Source organism: Belonocnema kinseyi, chromosome 1 (assembly GCF_010883055.1).
Source record: "Belonocnema kinseyi isolate 2016_QV_RU_SX_M_011 chromosome 1, B_treatae_v1, whole genome shotgun sequence".
NCBI classification, from domain to species: domain Eukaryota; kingdom Metazoa; phylum Arthropoda; class Insecta; order Hymenoptera; family Cynipidae; genus Belonocnema; species Belonocnema kinseyi.
The window spans coordinates 92,047,013-92,060,611 of NC_046657.1; the positions used below are offsets into that span (position 1 = coordinate 92,047,013).

General features: G+C 30.7%; 2 protein-coding genes across 3 annotated transcripts in view; one reads left to right on the forward strand and one right to left on the reverse strand.

The window, feature by feature from the left end:
* LOC117182762 (tubulin-specific chaperone C) overlaps window positions 1–6,697 on the reverse strand; it is a 19,991-nt gene extending 13,294 nt beyond the window's left edge. Inside the window, exons 1-2 of one of the 2 annotated variants that reach the window (XM_033375878.1) lie at window positions 6,282–6,697; window positions 3,122–3,366 (exon numbers count right to left, since the gene is read on the reverse strand). The gene's annotated coding sequence lies outside the window, so the exon portion shown is untranslated. The remainder of the gene's footprint in view (window positions 1–3,121; window positions 3,367–6,281) is intronic. The other variant, XM_033375870.1, reaches the window with a different exon arrangement.
* A 5,774-nt stretch (window positions 6,698–12,471) lies between these two features.
* Window positions 12,472–13,599, forward strand: part of LOC117175375 (probable tRNA N6-adenosine threonylcarbamoyltransferase) — a 14,347-nt gene continuing 13,219 nt past the window's right edge. Inside the window, exon 1 of the mRNA XM_033365087.1 lies at window positions 12,472–12,646. Coding sequence (XP_033220978.1) covers window positions 12,535–12,646 — 112 coding nt within the window. The 5' untranslated portion in view covers window positions 12,472–12,534. The remainder of the gene's footprint in view (window positions 12,647–13,599) is intronic.

The following is a 13,599-nucleotide window of genomic DNA, read 5'->3' on the forward strand; positions in this document are numbered from 1 at the left end:
TTGAAAATTAAAATTCGAAAATTTTTTCTAAATCCTCCAGGGGACTTCGTTTTCGCACGAAAAAATTTTATGTGCCCTTATTGCATCCGGACCCACAATTAAAAAATTCCAAATTTTTTGCGAACAGAAGTCGACTTTGAAATCCTTTAAAGCTTTGAAATCTTTGTGAATTCGTTGACATCTCAGAAAGTACTTAAAATCTTTGTAAAATCTTAAAATTTCTGGGAAATCTGTTTCAATGATTGTAAAATATTTGGTATCTTTGAAATCTCAAATATTTATGAACTTTTTGGAAATTTTTGAAATATTTGTGAAGGCTTTCTTTAATCGTTGTTTGTGAAATCTTTTTTATTCATATAAATCATTGAATTATTTGAGATCATATAAGATATCACTGTAGTGAAATCTTGTTTAATCTTCTCAAATGTTTCGAAACCTTTGAAATCGTTTTAAATATTCGAAATATTTCGAATCATTGAAATATTTGTGAAATCTTTGTATTCATTTGAAATCATTAAAATATTTGCAATATGTGTAAAACCTTTTGAAAGCTTAGAAATATGGTTTAACCATTTGAAAATTTTTGAAATCTTTGGGAAATTTTGGTGAAATCTTTGCCATATCCTTGGAAATTTTTGTAAAATTATTCTTAAACCTTTGTAAAATCCTTTTTACTCGTTGAAATCATTTAATTACCTGATATCTTAGTGAAATATTTTTAAAAAGTCTAAAATATTTTCAAACCCTTTGAAATGGTTTCAAACCTTCCAAATGTTTTAAAATATTTGATATCTTTTTAAATTTTGTATTCAATCTTTGAAATATGTGATATCTTTCTTTAACACTTTCAAATAATTTGAAATTATTCAAATATTTTTAATCTGTTTGAAATCTGATTTTCCCTTTTTAAAATCGTTTGAAAGATTTAAAATCTTTGGAAATGTTCGAAATCTTTAAAATCCTTAAAGTCTTTATGCAAAGTTCGAAATCTTTAAAAAATGTTTGCAAAATCTATGAAATATTTGGGAAATCCTTGTTACTCGTTGAAATCATTGAATTACCTGACATCTTAGGGAAATATTTTAAAATAGTCTAAAATGTTTTGAAACCCTTTGAAATCGTTTCATATCTTCAAAATGTTTTAAAATCTTTGATATCTTTTTTAAATTTTTATGAAATTTTTAAAATACTTGTAATATCTTTCCTTAATGCTTTGTAATCATATGAAATTATTGAAATATTTTTAATATTTGTACAATTTTTCTTGAACCCTTTTCATTCGTTGAAATTATTGAATTATTTGAAAACTTAGTGTTTTTCAAATATTCTAAAAAGTTTTGAAAGCTTTTGAAATCGTTTCAAATCTTCCAAATGTTTTAAAATATTTGATATCTTTTTAAAATTTTTATTAAATCTTTAATATCTCTCCTTAATACTTTTTAATCATTTGAAATTATTTAAATATTTTTAATATATATGAAATTTTATAAATCTGGTTTTCCCTTTTTAAAATCGTTTGAAAGTTTTAAAATCTTTGGAAATGTTCGAAATCTTTAAAATCCTTGCAATCTTTATGAAATGTTCGTAATTTTTTAACTCCTTTAAATCTTTAGGAAAAGTTCGAATTCTTTGAAAAATGTTTCTTAAATCTATTTCATTCATTAAAATTGTTGAATTATTTCAAAACTTTGTGTTTTTCAAATCTTCTAAAAAGTTTTGAAAACTTTTGAAATCGTTTCAAATCTTCGAAATGTTTTAAAATCTTTGGAACCTGATGTACTGTACCTTTTTTGAAATCTGTGGAATTCTTGTATTCTTTATGAAATTTGCATAATATCTTTGAAATATTTGTGAAATCTTTGTATTTATTTGAAATTATTAAAATATTTATTATCCGTGTTTAAGCTGTGCGAAAGCTTAGAAATCGGGTTTAACCTTTTTAAAATTTAGAAATCTTTCGGAAATTTTGGTGAAATCTTTTCCAAATCCTTTGAAATGTTTGTAAAATTATTCTTAAACCTTTGTATTATCCTTTTTAGTCGTTAAAATCATTGAATTACTTGACATCTTAGTGGAATAATTTAAAATAGTCTAAAATGTTTTGAAACCCTTTGATATCGTTTTAAATCTGTCAAATGTTTTTAAATCTTGATATCTTTTCAAATTTTTTTATTAAATCTTTGTGATATCTTTCCTTAATACTTTGTAATCATTTGAAATTATTTAAATATTTTTAATATGTATGAAATTTTATCAATCTGATTTTCCCTTTTAAAATCTTTAAAATCCTTGAAATCTTAAAAATACTTGAAATCTTTAAAATTCTTGAAATCTTTATGAAAATTTCGAAATCTTTGAAAAACGTTTGTAAAATCTTTAAAAATTGGTCAAATTTTTCTTAAATCTTTGTAAAGTCCTTTTTACTCGTAGAAATCATTGAATTATCTGACATCTTAGTGAAATATTTTGAAAGTCTAAAATGTTTTGAAACCCTTTGAAATCGTTTAAAATCTTCCAAATGTTTTAAAATCTTTCATATCTTTTAAAATTTTTTATTAAATCTTGGAAATATTTATGATATCTTTCCTTAATAATTTTCAATCATTTGAAATGATTAACTTCGAATTTCTTCGGGATTTTTGTACTTGTGATATCCGCAAGTACAGTTTCTCATGTGAATTGTTAAAGTAATCCATTTTTGTATTGAAAAATCAGAAATAGTGCAGATTTTACCCAGAAGGGGAACTTTCATTAATGAAAATGTATTCCTAAAGTTCTTGGCACAAACGGTTTTTCTCTGAATATCTCCGTTCGACCCAGACAACCCTTACACTTTTTTGGACGGTAGTATTGTATTGATTGTATGCTTCTCGTATGCAGTTTTGTACACAAAATATTTTTTTGATACGTAGCAATGACAGTTTATTCGACTTTCTACTTTGAATTAATATTTGAGAAAAACAAGTTAGTTAAACAAAAGGGAAATCCCTAAAAATAATCAATAAAATAATAATAATCTGTCATTTTATGCGTTTTTGACCACATTGTTATAAAAGGTTTCCTAGCTTTACGAAATAGTGTTCACACGAGTCAATTATGTAATACCCATTTGGCTGCTTACCTTAACTACATCGGACTGGCTGAGATTAATAAGATTCACAAGTAGGTATCCTAAACTTCCACCAGAAATCAATAGGACAAAGGACTTGACGAACGCCATCAAGTCCTATGCATCGAGCTTTTTTGTAGATTGCCAGGTTACTTTATCTAGGGTTCTCACATTCAGAGATGGGTCCAGTTGTTCACCGAGAGTATAATACCAGTTAAGAACTTTTGGATATTTATTGTTAATATAATACCTGAAATCTGAAGAGAAAAGTAATTATAGAAAAAAGGAAAATATAAAGGAGAAAATACACAAATCACCTAACAGCATTTCTGAATTTCTATAAGAAAACACTAAAAATGCAGGTTATAGAAAAAGAAGGACATCTCTGGATATTATTACTTATTTATTTCAATATGAAGTAGGCATACGAAACACAATCCTTACTTGAAAGGAAATGTATACTATAACCTACGTTCAGGTACTATTTTTAGAATCAGACGACATTCCAAAAGAAGAGAAAATAAAATGTCTTTCTTCATATAGGATTGCGTTAAGAACATGGAATATTTTCTGCCAAAGGCTAATTTATATGTGCATAAAACTCAATTTAAACAAATTGCAAAAATATAAACATTTTGAGGGACTTCTGTATGAAAAACAAAATAATGTAGTTTAAATAATATGCGTGAGTCTGTTCTAATGTTCAAAACATTCTCACATTGCTTTATAAAATGTAGAAAATTGTTAAGCAAGTATTTGACAAAACGGAAAAATATTTCTTGCCTAAATTAATAATTAATTTAATATCCAATAGGAATTAAACTCTGTTCCCAGGTAGTCCTTTTTCTGAATATTACCTTAATTGTTCCGAAGGCATAGGAAATTGAGAGAAAAACTGAAATAATATGGAACGAGGAAACTTTATTGGAGATATTTTACTTCCTGCTTTTTATATCATTATTTAGTTTCATTTTTACCAAAAACTATATACTTGGGCTTCTTTTTGACGCTTGGCTTCCATTTAAAATATAAGTTTTCAAATTTAATAAAAAATTTTATATTGGAACGATATAAATTGAAAATTAAAAAAATTTAAACAGTGAACGCTTTCAAAAATGGAAACTTTATCGAAGTGTCTATATGTACCAGGAATGGTATAGGGAAATGTAGCTTAGAGTGGTCATACATGTGAAAATCTAACTTTCGATTTTTGGCTATCGATACCCACCATTTTTTAGTTTTTCAGAAAAATAAATTTTCTATTTTTTTCTCAATGGTAACCCATACCCCGAGGATTTTTAAATTAACATGGGTATTTCAATTGTAAAAGCTCATTTTTAAACAAAATTGAAGAATGATCAAGGAATAATTTCCATAGAAAAAATGTAGTTCTGACACCCTCAACCCCCTTGTATTGTGCCCAGAAAATGCCCAGAAAAATGCAAAATAGCAGTTGTATGTAAAATTCTTGGTGAAGACTTTTTTTTAATTTTACAAAAATTACTTATTTTTACTCGATAATTCACAGACTTCCAAGCGTTTTTAAAACTAAATTTCTATTGTTTAATCAATTGTTAGTTGTTTACACCATTTTTTCGCCTGTAAATCGTGAAAAGTTATTGCTTTTCGGTATTAATTATGCAGTTGATAAATTTCAAGAATAATATTTCTTCTTTAACATATTTTGAATTATTCGAACAATTTTAATCTGTTTAAACAATTTTTCTTCTTTAAATCATGAAGAGTTCGTATTTCCTATAAATATTGCTAATTTAATTATTTTTAAAAGCGATATTCTTATATGCACATATCTTATTATTCATTACTTTCTTATTTCAGAACTTATACCCTAATTTTTGTTGTTGTAAATTATCTTTTTTTTTAGTTGTGTTATTAATAGTTAATTTTTCATACTGGTTTCATTAATAAAACAAAATATTGATTAATAAGCGACATAATGTAAGATTTTAAAAAACTAGAATTTTTGAGTTTTTCCCCATTTAAAGGCCCGTATTAATTTCCGAACCCCGGGTTAATGTTGACCCACCTAAAAAAAGAGAATTTTTTGTTCCGGAAAACGAACAAATTGACATGGAGGATCCTCTGATCCAACTCGACCAATCTGTGTGAATAGACTAATCCGAATTGCCGAATTTTAATTGGCATGAATATCTGCATACTATTAAATTACATACATTCAAAACAATAAAAGTTAAGATTCAAGCTTATAAACTGGACAGAAAAGTTTTAAATTTCTGATAATTTAATTACGAAACTCTTTCACTATATAATAATAATGCAGATTTCAGGTGTGTACAATTAAATAATTTTCAAAATAAGACGAAAAGGAATATACAACTCCAAACAAGAATTTAAAAACTGTAGTTTCAAATATGTACCTTTCTGACTTGAATAGTTAAAAACGGCGACCTAAAAAAAATATTGTTCAAATTCCAGTATTCAAACCATTCAAAATTCTAATATTTCAAATTGAAATTATAATTTCAGAAGAATTTCCCGTAAAACTATTTCGAAATTCAATAGTTTTATTTTATATCAATAAGTGTTATTTAAAGTAACACGTAATGTAACCAAATGGGACTTTATAATGTATGCATTAATAAATAAAACTATATTAATTTAATAATTGATTTGGGTATAAGACTTCAAAACGAACTATTTTGTAAGAAAACATATACTAGATTGTGTATTCAAGTAACTACTTCCAAAATTAATCCAAAACCGAACCTGACCATTGGAAAGCACCCCTTTAAACTCAAATTCACTTTATACCTTTTTCTAACCTCAAAACCTAATTTCCGCATTCCAGAATTATGAAATGACAGTAAAACCCTAAAAATGGCAAAAACTCTGAGACCAAAATGCCGAAATAAGACAGTTCTTATTATTCTGATTATTCTCAATTCTGTGTTCTGTTTTTCTCATTTTCTGATACCCAATTGAGTCTAATTACACTCGGCGATTATCGAGGCCTGCCCTCCGTACCGTTACCTTTTGCGAAACCATGTATATGATTCCTTGATTTGTACCCATTTAATTTGCACCTTATGTGAAATCACCAAATCGGAAATTCGTTTGCCGTTTGGCAGGAAATAACCTAAAAACTAGATTGGAATAAAAGTATTCGCCGATTATTACAATTGTTACTTACCCTGTGATACGTTCATGCGATGCCAGAGTGCATAAGCCCCACAAAACCCCGATAATTCAACGAGAAAAGCGACTTTTGCAATGGTACCAAAACCCCGATTTGGTTTCTTGGTTAACATACTAGAAGCGGGTACGATTTCCTAAAATGGAAATCATCAATACCGCGAGATAGCGAGAAACCGCAGAGACGAAATCTCTTCCCACACACTGCACAAAACCGCGCAACACCGCACCGATGACCGTACCCCACGGATGAACGTCGTGTGTATGCAGTCAGTCTGTTTAATTCAAAGTTACATGTGTGTGTAACTCGATGACGCATGATATCATATACGTGCTTTAGAATTGGTTTGCAAAATTCTCTGCGCCATCCATATCCATAAGACCATAAGCTAAAATGGCTAGAATCGGGTATTTTCACAAGGGGTTCGTGATGCAAAAATAATAATAGGTGGCAGCACCGAGCCGAGTACTAAACCCTTTGACGATGGGAAGCGAAATTGAATATGGCGCTTTTGGTATGTGGTTGATTATAATTAATATATGAGGGTAAATAAACTTTAAATATATGTTTGTTGCTTATATACGAGGTTAATTCACACTTTTAGTGGAAATTGAACATCAAATGGGATATACAGTGAACCATCATTTGAAAAATGTATTTTGTGATGTTTACAAGGTATAAATGGCACTTTATACTTATCGCAAATTTTCTTTCGTTGAAATTTGTTTCTCTCTTGACAGAGGTTTTAATATTCGACTCGGTGCTGCCACCTACGATTGGCTTTGCGAAACTAGTTGGACTCTTTCATCCGGCTTAAATGTTTTCTAAACGCAAAATCTTCAACTGTATTTTCGAAAAGGAATATCTCTACTTTTGTATGCTGTCATATAAGCCCGGTCACTTGATTCTGGGACACCCTGTATATAACCTCAACTTTTCGTGATTTTTCAGAATAATTTAAGAGAATTTGAAGTACTCATTTCTTAAACAAATATATATTATAACTGATACCAATATTTTGTTATTAACGCGCTCTTGCGCGAAATAAATATATTCTTGTAATAAATTATATATAATGTTTAATGCGAAAAATATTTTTCTATTTGTTGACTACTTTAATAATTTAAATTTAGCGCTCTTTATAATTAGATATTCCATGTTGAGACATCACCTGGCGAGATGTCTGCATGCCGAGGGCCAAGCAATAATACCAATTCCATGGAACAAAACTTAATTTTTATAATAAATGTGGAAAAAAATTATTTTTCACCATAAGTGCATGTGGATATTATTCTTTATTTTTCTAAATCTATTGAATTAAATAGAGGCGGTACAAACAAAAAGCATCGATTTTATTATTGTTTAGCCCCCGGCGTGCAGACATTTTCGATTTCTTCCGATATGAAAATACACCTAAACAGACTAATTAGTTATTAAGGGCATGTGATACTTAGAAAATTGTCGATTTTACCAGTTTTAGGTTCCCCCGGTTTTTTTTCTAGAATAATAAATATTTTGTCTTAAAAAAAATGGGAAATGATAGCGAACATGCTAACGGACGTCCCCACACACTTTTTGGTGGGTTAATTAAAAAAAGTTTTCATTTAGCAAAATGTAATTAATTTGCATAGCGCATAGGAAATAGTATCGATTTTTTCAGTGTTACATTCCCCCGGCTTTTTTCCTAGGATAAGAAATATTTTGCCTTCAAAATCTGGGAAATGATAGCGAACATGTTAACGGACGTCCCCACACACTTTTTTTTGTGTTTTTTTTTTTATATAAAAAAATTGTTAATCTTGCTAATAACGTGCGTGTATATTTCGAGGTTATGTGTGTTACAATTCACCCGAGCATTGCTTCCAAACTACACAATATTTTTGGCCGAAAACTTTGGACTAACAAATAAACATAGTAACTAATCTCCCGGAACTAACCTTGTTTGCAGGAAATCAAAAAATTTTATATCATAAATAATTTCCAGATTATCGGAAAGGCAGAGATGAAAAACGGCGTAACCTCAAAATAATGCATATGCATAAAATTTTATTTAGCACAATAATTTTTTTTGTTATTATTCCTCAAAAAAGAGTCCGGGGACGTCCGTTATGATATTTTATAGCATCTCCGAATTCAGTTTAAAAAATTTTTTCATTTTCGTGGAAAAAAAGCCGGGGAACCTGTAAGTATCACATGCCCTTAAGTATCTCGCGTGAGAGGTTTTTGGCAAAAAAATAGAGTGCAGATATAAACTTCTTTCTCGCACAGAAAGCAGAGAACGTGCACAGCATTGCGCGTGCACCACCAACGCGCAATGCTGCCCTACAGAAAAGAATCTTTGAGTATATACTAAAAATTCTTTAGGTCAAAGAAGCTCAGAGAAATTCTCCGCAGACACTCAGGTAGATATTTTTAAAGGTCCAGGAAGCTCGTTTAAATGGTCTGAAGGCTTTAAAATATCCTTTCCGAAATTGAAATTAGAAGACGATCATAAATAACAAGCAGAGAGGCTATCTCAAGAGAGTAGCCGAAACTCAAGGGTCCTTTGTTAAGTTTTCGGATTAAAATTTAGAAGTAGATTTTTTTAAATTTCATAGTTAACAGCCTAAAACATAATAATTCGGAATCTACGGGTTTCGATAACTTCAGACATCTAACTTTTTTTTTTTTTAATGCTTAAAATTGGAATTAATAGAACGTTTCTCGTAAATCGAATGAGATACGCCAAAAAAGACAACATTTTTGAATTCAAGTAGAAAATTGTATACCAGTATATAAGTTATAATTATAAATAAGTATAGTGAGAAAATTCATTAATTAAAAAAAAAGTGTTAATAATTTGAAGAGAAATTTAAAAAGGGAGAGCGGGTTAGCCACGACCAACTACTGTAAATAACTCTGCCCGCCCGGTACGTGACGAATATAAAAGGAACATTATATTACCGTCGCACCACTCTTAAAAGGACCAATAAAAGGATTTTGAAAAGGACCCAAATCTCTCAAACTATCTCCGAGACTATTTTGTTTCAAATTGACTTTGTTTATAGACTCAAATGGGCCAAGCTATTTCGCTAGAGAAAACTCAGAGATTTCTTTCAGTAGGGTGAGAACATTCTCTGCTTTCTCTGAGGAGACAGAAATATATCTCGACACTCTGTTTTTGCCACTTATTGCGTGGTATTAGCAGTTTGCAATATAGGAGTATTACATATATGGCCGAGGGCCAAACAATAATATCAAATGCATTTTTGTTTTGTTTTTGGCTTTTCGATTCAATCAACAAGCCATGACTATCAAATGCATGTGAAGAAACTTTATTTTTATAACAACTTGGAAAAAAAATTTTATTCGCCATAAATTTCTCGGATGATTTTTTATTTTTCCACAGCTATTTAATTAAATAATAAAATCAATACTTTTTTGTAACGAGTTTGGTCTTCAATTGAATAGCTTTTAAAAATTTTAAATAATATCAAAGTACACATTGTATAAAAAATCCTTTTTTCTCCAATAAGTATGAGGTACATGACGTAAAACTAATCATAGGTGGCAGCACCGAGCCGAGTACTTGACCCTCTGGCAATGAGATGCGAATTTCAATAAATGACATTTGGTAAATATTTATAAAGTGCCATTTATACTTTGTAAACATCAGAAAATACAGTTTTCAACTTTTTCAGCGATAATTATCATATAGCTTTCGTAAAATGTTCATAAATTCTTCTTGTCACTTGTAAAGTGAGATTAGGATTACCTTAATTCGCTATATATCCCATTTAATGTACAATTTCCACTAAAAGTATAAATAACCCTGGTATATAAGCACTAAACATACATTTAAGGTTTATTTACCCTCTTCTATTAATTATAAGTAACCGCATACCCAGCGCCATATGGAATTTTGCCTCTCATCAACTAGTCACTAGATCTAGTACTCTGCTCGGTGCTCTGCTCTACCGGTAAGTTCTCGAGCGATTTTTTTCTCAAGTATTTACGAGAAATTAAGGCTTTGCCCGAAATAAATGTAAAGATTTTAGCTCAAATAGTTTTGAATCATGAACATAGGAAACACGGGACTAGGCATGCCATCCTAAATTGGGCGAGCGGGGTTGAATCCACGGGAGGGGGAGAATTCCATGAGAGGGGAGAGTCGCCATCTTACGATGTGCCATTTGATTATGCGCACGAGCATTTTTGCCGACAAATTGTGCATGAATATATAAACATGTGGATGCTGCCATGTTTGTCGCGAGACATCAAAAGGTGGCGGACCTACCCCCCCTCATTGCATCAACCCCGCAATGGCATGCGTAATCCCATGTTTCCTATGTCCATATTTTGAATGCAACCTGTCATGATTTTTAATAACTTAGGGAATATTTTTCTAATTATTAATTAACTTTATATTACTTAATACAATATCTTTGTTATTAGGTTCATCTAAGTAGGCCAGCTACTTTACTTAATTTTTTTGAAAAGCCAGTAAGATTATAAAAATTTCATACAATTGTAATTGCATCCCTAGCGGAAGAATTAGAAAGAAAGTACCTTTCCGATATCTATGTGAACTTTGCTTCCGTTTCTTTCCGAACGCTTTCTCTTTCCGAAGCATTTCGATGCCCTTCCGAACTTTTGTGAAGTGTCCCACTCCATTAACTTCTTTCTGAACCTTTCCGCATTCTTTTCGAATAAATGACGCAGTGTCCCAAAAGTTTATTCCGATTCTTTCCGATTTTTCTCCTGTGTCCCACTAGAGGGACATTCGGAAAGATTCGTGGGACAGATCGACGTTCGGAAAAAAAACGGAAGCAAAGTTCACATAGCCCCTTACGATTCTCTTTTCGAAACCTTTCTGAATCTTTCCGAAGCGGTCTTTCCGCTTCTTTTATTTTTTTCGGCAGGGATTGACGTAAGTTTATTATAACAGATAAATTGCAGCAATGAGATAATACTGTATTTTCCGTATATCGGCACTATTTGCGGAAATCATCTAGTCGTCTTTTTTTCAGCTGTTGCTAAAGTGCCTTGATGTTTTAATTTAACATATGATTTTTTCCTTTGAAGAGAATGAAGGCAAATAGAATTTCAGGCTTAATAAGCCCAAGTTGAAAGCAAAATGTCAATTGTTTGTAAAAAGGAACAAGTCAAATTTCGATGTATTCAAAAAATTGTAATGACTCGGAAAATAATTAAAACTTTTGAAGGCCTTGGGCTTATTTTAAACGGAATTTTCTACTGTATTTCTCAAAATGATAAAAAAATATTTCCAGAATCTTATTAGATTTCATATTTTAATGTGGACAGTTTTAAAACGTTTTTTTATATTTTTTTAAAGCTACAGGTCAAAAACAATATTATTTCAGAATATTGATCAGACTGAATAAGAAAATGACTGAGGAACAAGGAATAGTTATAAATCACAACAATAATATTTGAAAACCACTATGCCTTTCCTACATAACTATAATTCTTATAAGCATTTTAGCTGCTTAGTTTTGTTCACTCCAAAAACTAGATAGTTAGGATATTTAGGAACGACTATCAGACTGAGTAAGTTTAATTGCAGTATTAATTCTCCAAGACCGATCAACGAACTGTTATAGATTATAACCGATAAGTCACAGGAATGAGATTTATATAATACTCACTGTTCTATGTTAACCATATATCTTCAGTTGATTATCGTGGGTACTTAGCTTTGCTAATAAGAAAGATTATAATTGTTAAATTATGTAAAATTTTAATTAATGCTTGTTTGAAACTAAATATACAACTAACTATGAAAAATAAAAAAATAAAAATAATTCCTAATGTTTATTGCTATTTAGGTTTAAGTGCATTGAGTATAAGCACTATAAACGTTATTTGGCTTAAAACAAGAAATAATAGTACACAATTTAAGTTCTCGTAAATTCTCGAATTATTGTAACATACGGTAACGATCTCTGTTAACTTCTCCAAATCTTTGTTACTGAGAATTTTCTAACTCCATTCATGCAACGTATTGTCATGGCGACATGTAAGCATAGATGGCGGCCATTTCTACCTTTGTAATATTAGCGCCGCACTCGTGAAGAATTGTAACTATTATTATACGAGAAAAACTTCTTCATTTTCAGTTACACTTTTTTATCTGCTTATGACTATTCTCTATGGTATTTACCATTTACTACGAACTCGTGGTATTTACAAAATATGAGTAAGTGCTGGAAGTTCCAAATTTGTAGATTTCGCAAATTACGTTGAAGTCATGATAGCTATTGGATTTGAAGGCAGTGCTAATAAATTAGGAATAGGAATCATTCGAGACAATGAAATTCTATCCAACGTGAGACATACGTACATTACACCGCCTGGCGAAGGTAAACTTAACCCTACTTTAGTTTAGGATATGTTTATCTAGATGACGTACAGTATTGATAATGTGCACGTCGACCGTTGCGACAACTGAAGCGTGAATGGAAATATGGTACCTAACTTCAGCATTGGACTTGCAGTAAAATAAGTAAACGTTTTACTTTTAGTGTAATGCAAAAAACAAACGCTAAATATTAAAATAAGCAAAATAATAATGAAAAAGAATATAATTAAGTATAGTGGAGCAATTTTCAAAAAGTTTTCATAGTTTTTAGCAGACGATGCTGCAACTCGCGTTGGTCACGAAAAGTAACTACACATTTGAACCAATCACAATATTTCAGTGGGTTACGAGAAGAATGCAATTAGCTAAAGTATTGAGGGATTTGTCGTTTTTTGCCCAATTTTAACGTTTGAAGACTTTTTACAAGATTCCAGATCTGCTACTTGTGGACCTGCGTAAGTCATGTGTTGTAAAAAAAAGAAATTTTTGCGTGCGGGAAAAACGTCGACTGTTGCAGTGGTGCTTGTAGACCGCGACTTGTTCAACTGCGCAGGCGTTGCGTAAAGGAGTGACGATCAGGACACCTGTTTTCTTCCTTACTTCACCCTTGCGCGACGCATGCGCAGTGGAAGATGTCGCGGTCCGTTAGCACCGCTGAATTGGCGGTAAATTTGAATCCATATATTTTAATTTGTGTTCATAATGATAGGCAAATATATATTGAGCTAAAGATAATTAAGCCCTACTAGCTGCCCTACTAGTTTTGTGTTCATGAGTTTTGGTTTTGTCGTTTTTTGTATGACTTAAAAAAAAAGTTTTTGTGCATAGGACCCTACCGATAGAAATCTCTGAGTTTTGATAAAAAGAGATATTTCGGGTTTCACTCGTGTAAAAAACTACTACGAATTGTTTGCCGACGTTTCGTGAACATTGCAGTTCACATCTTCAGGGCTG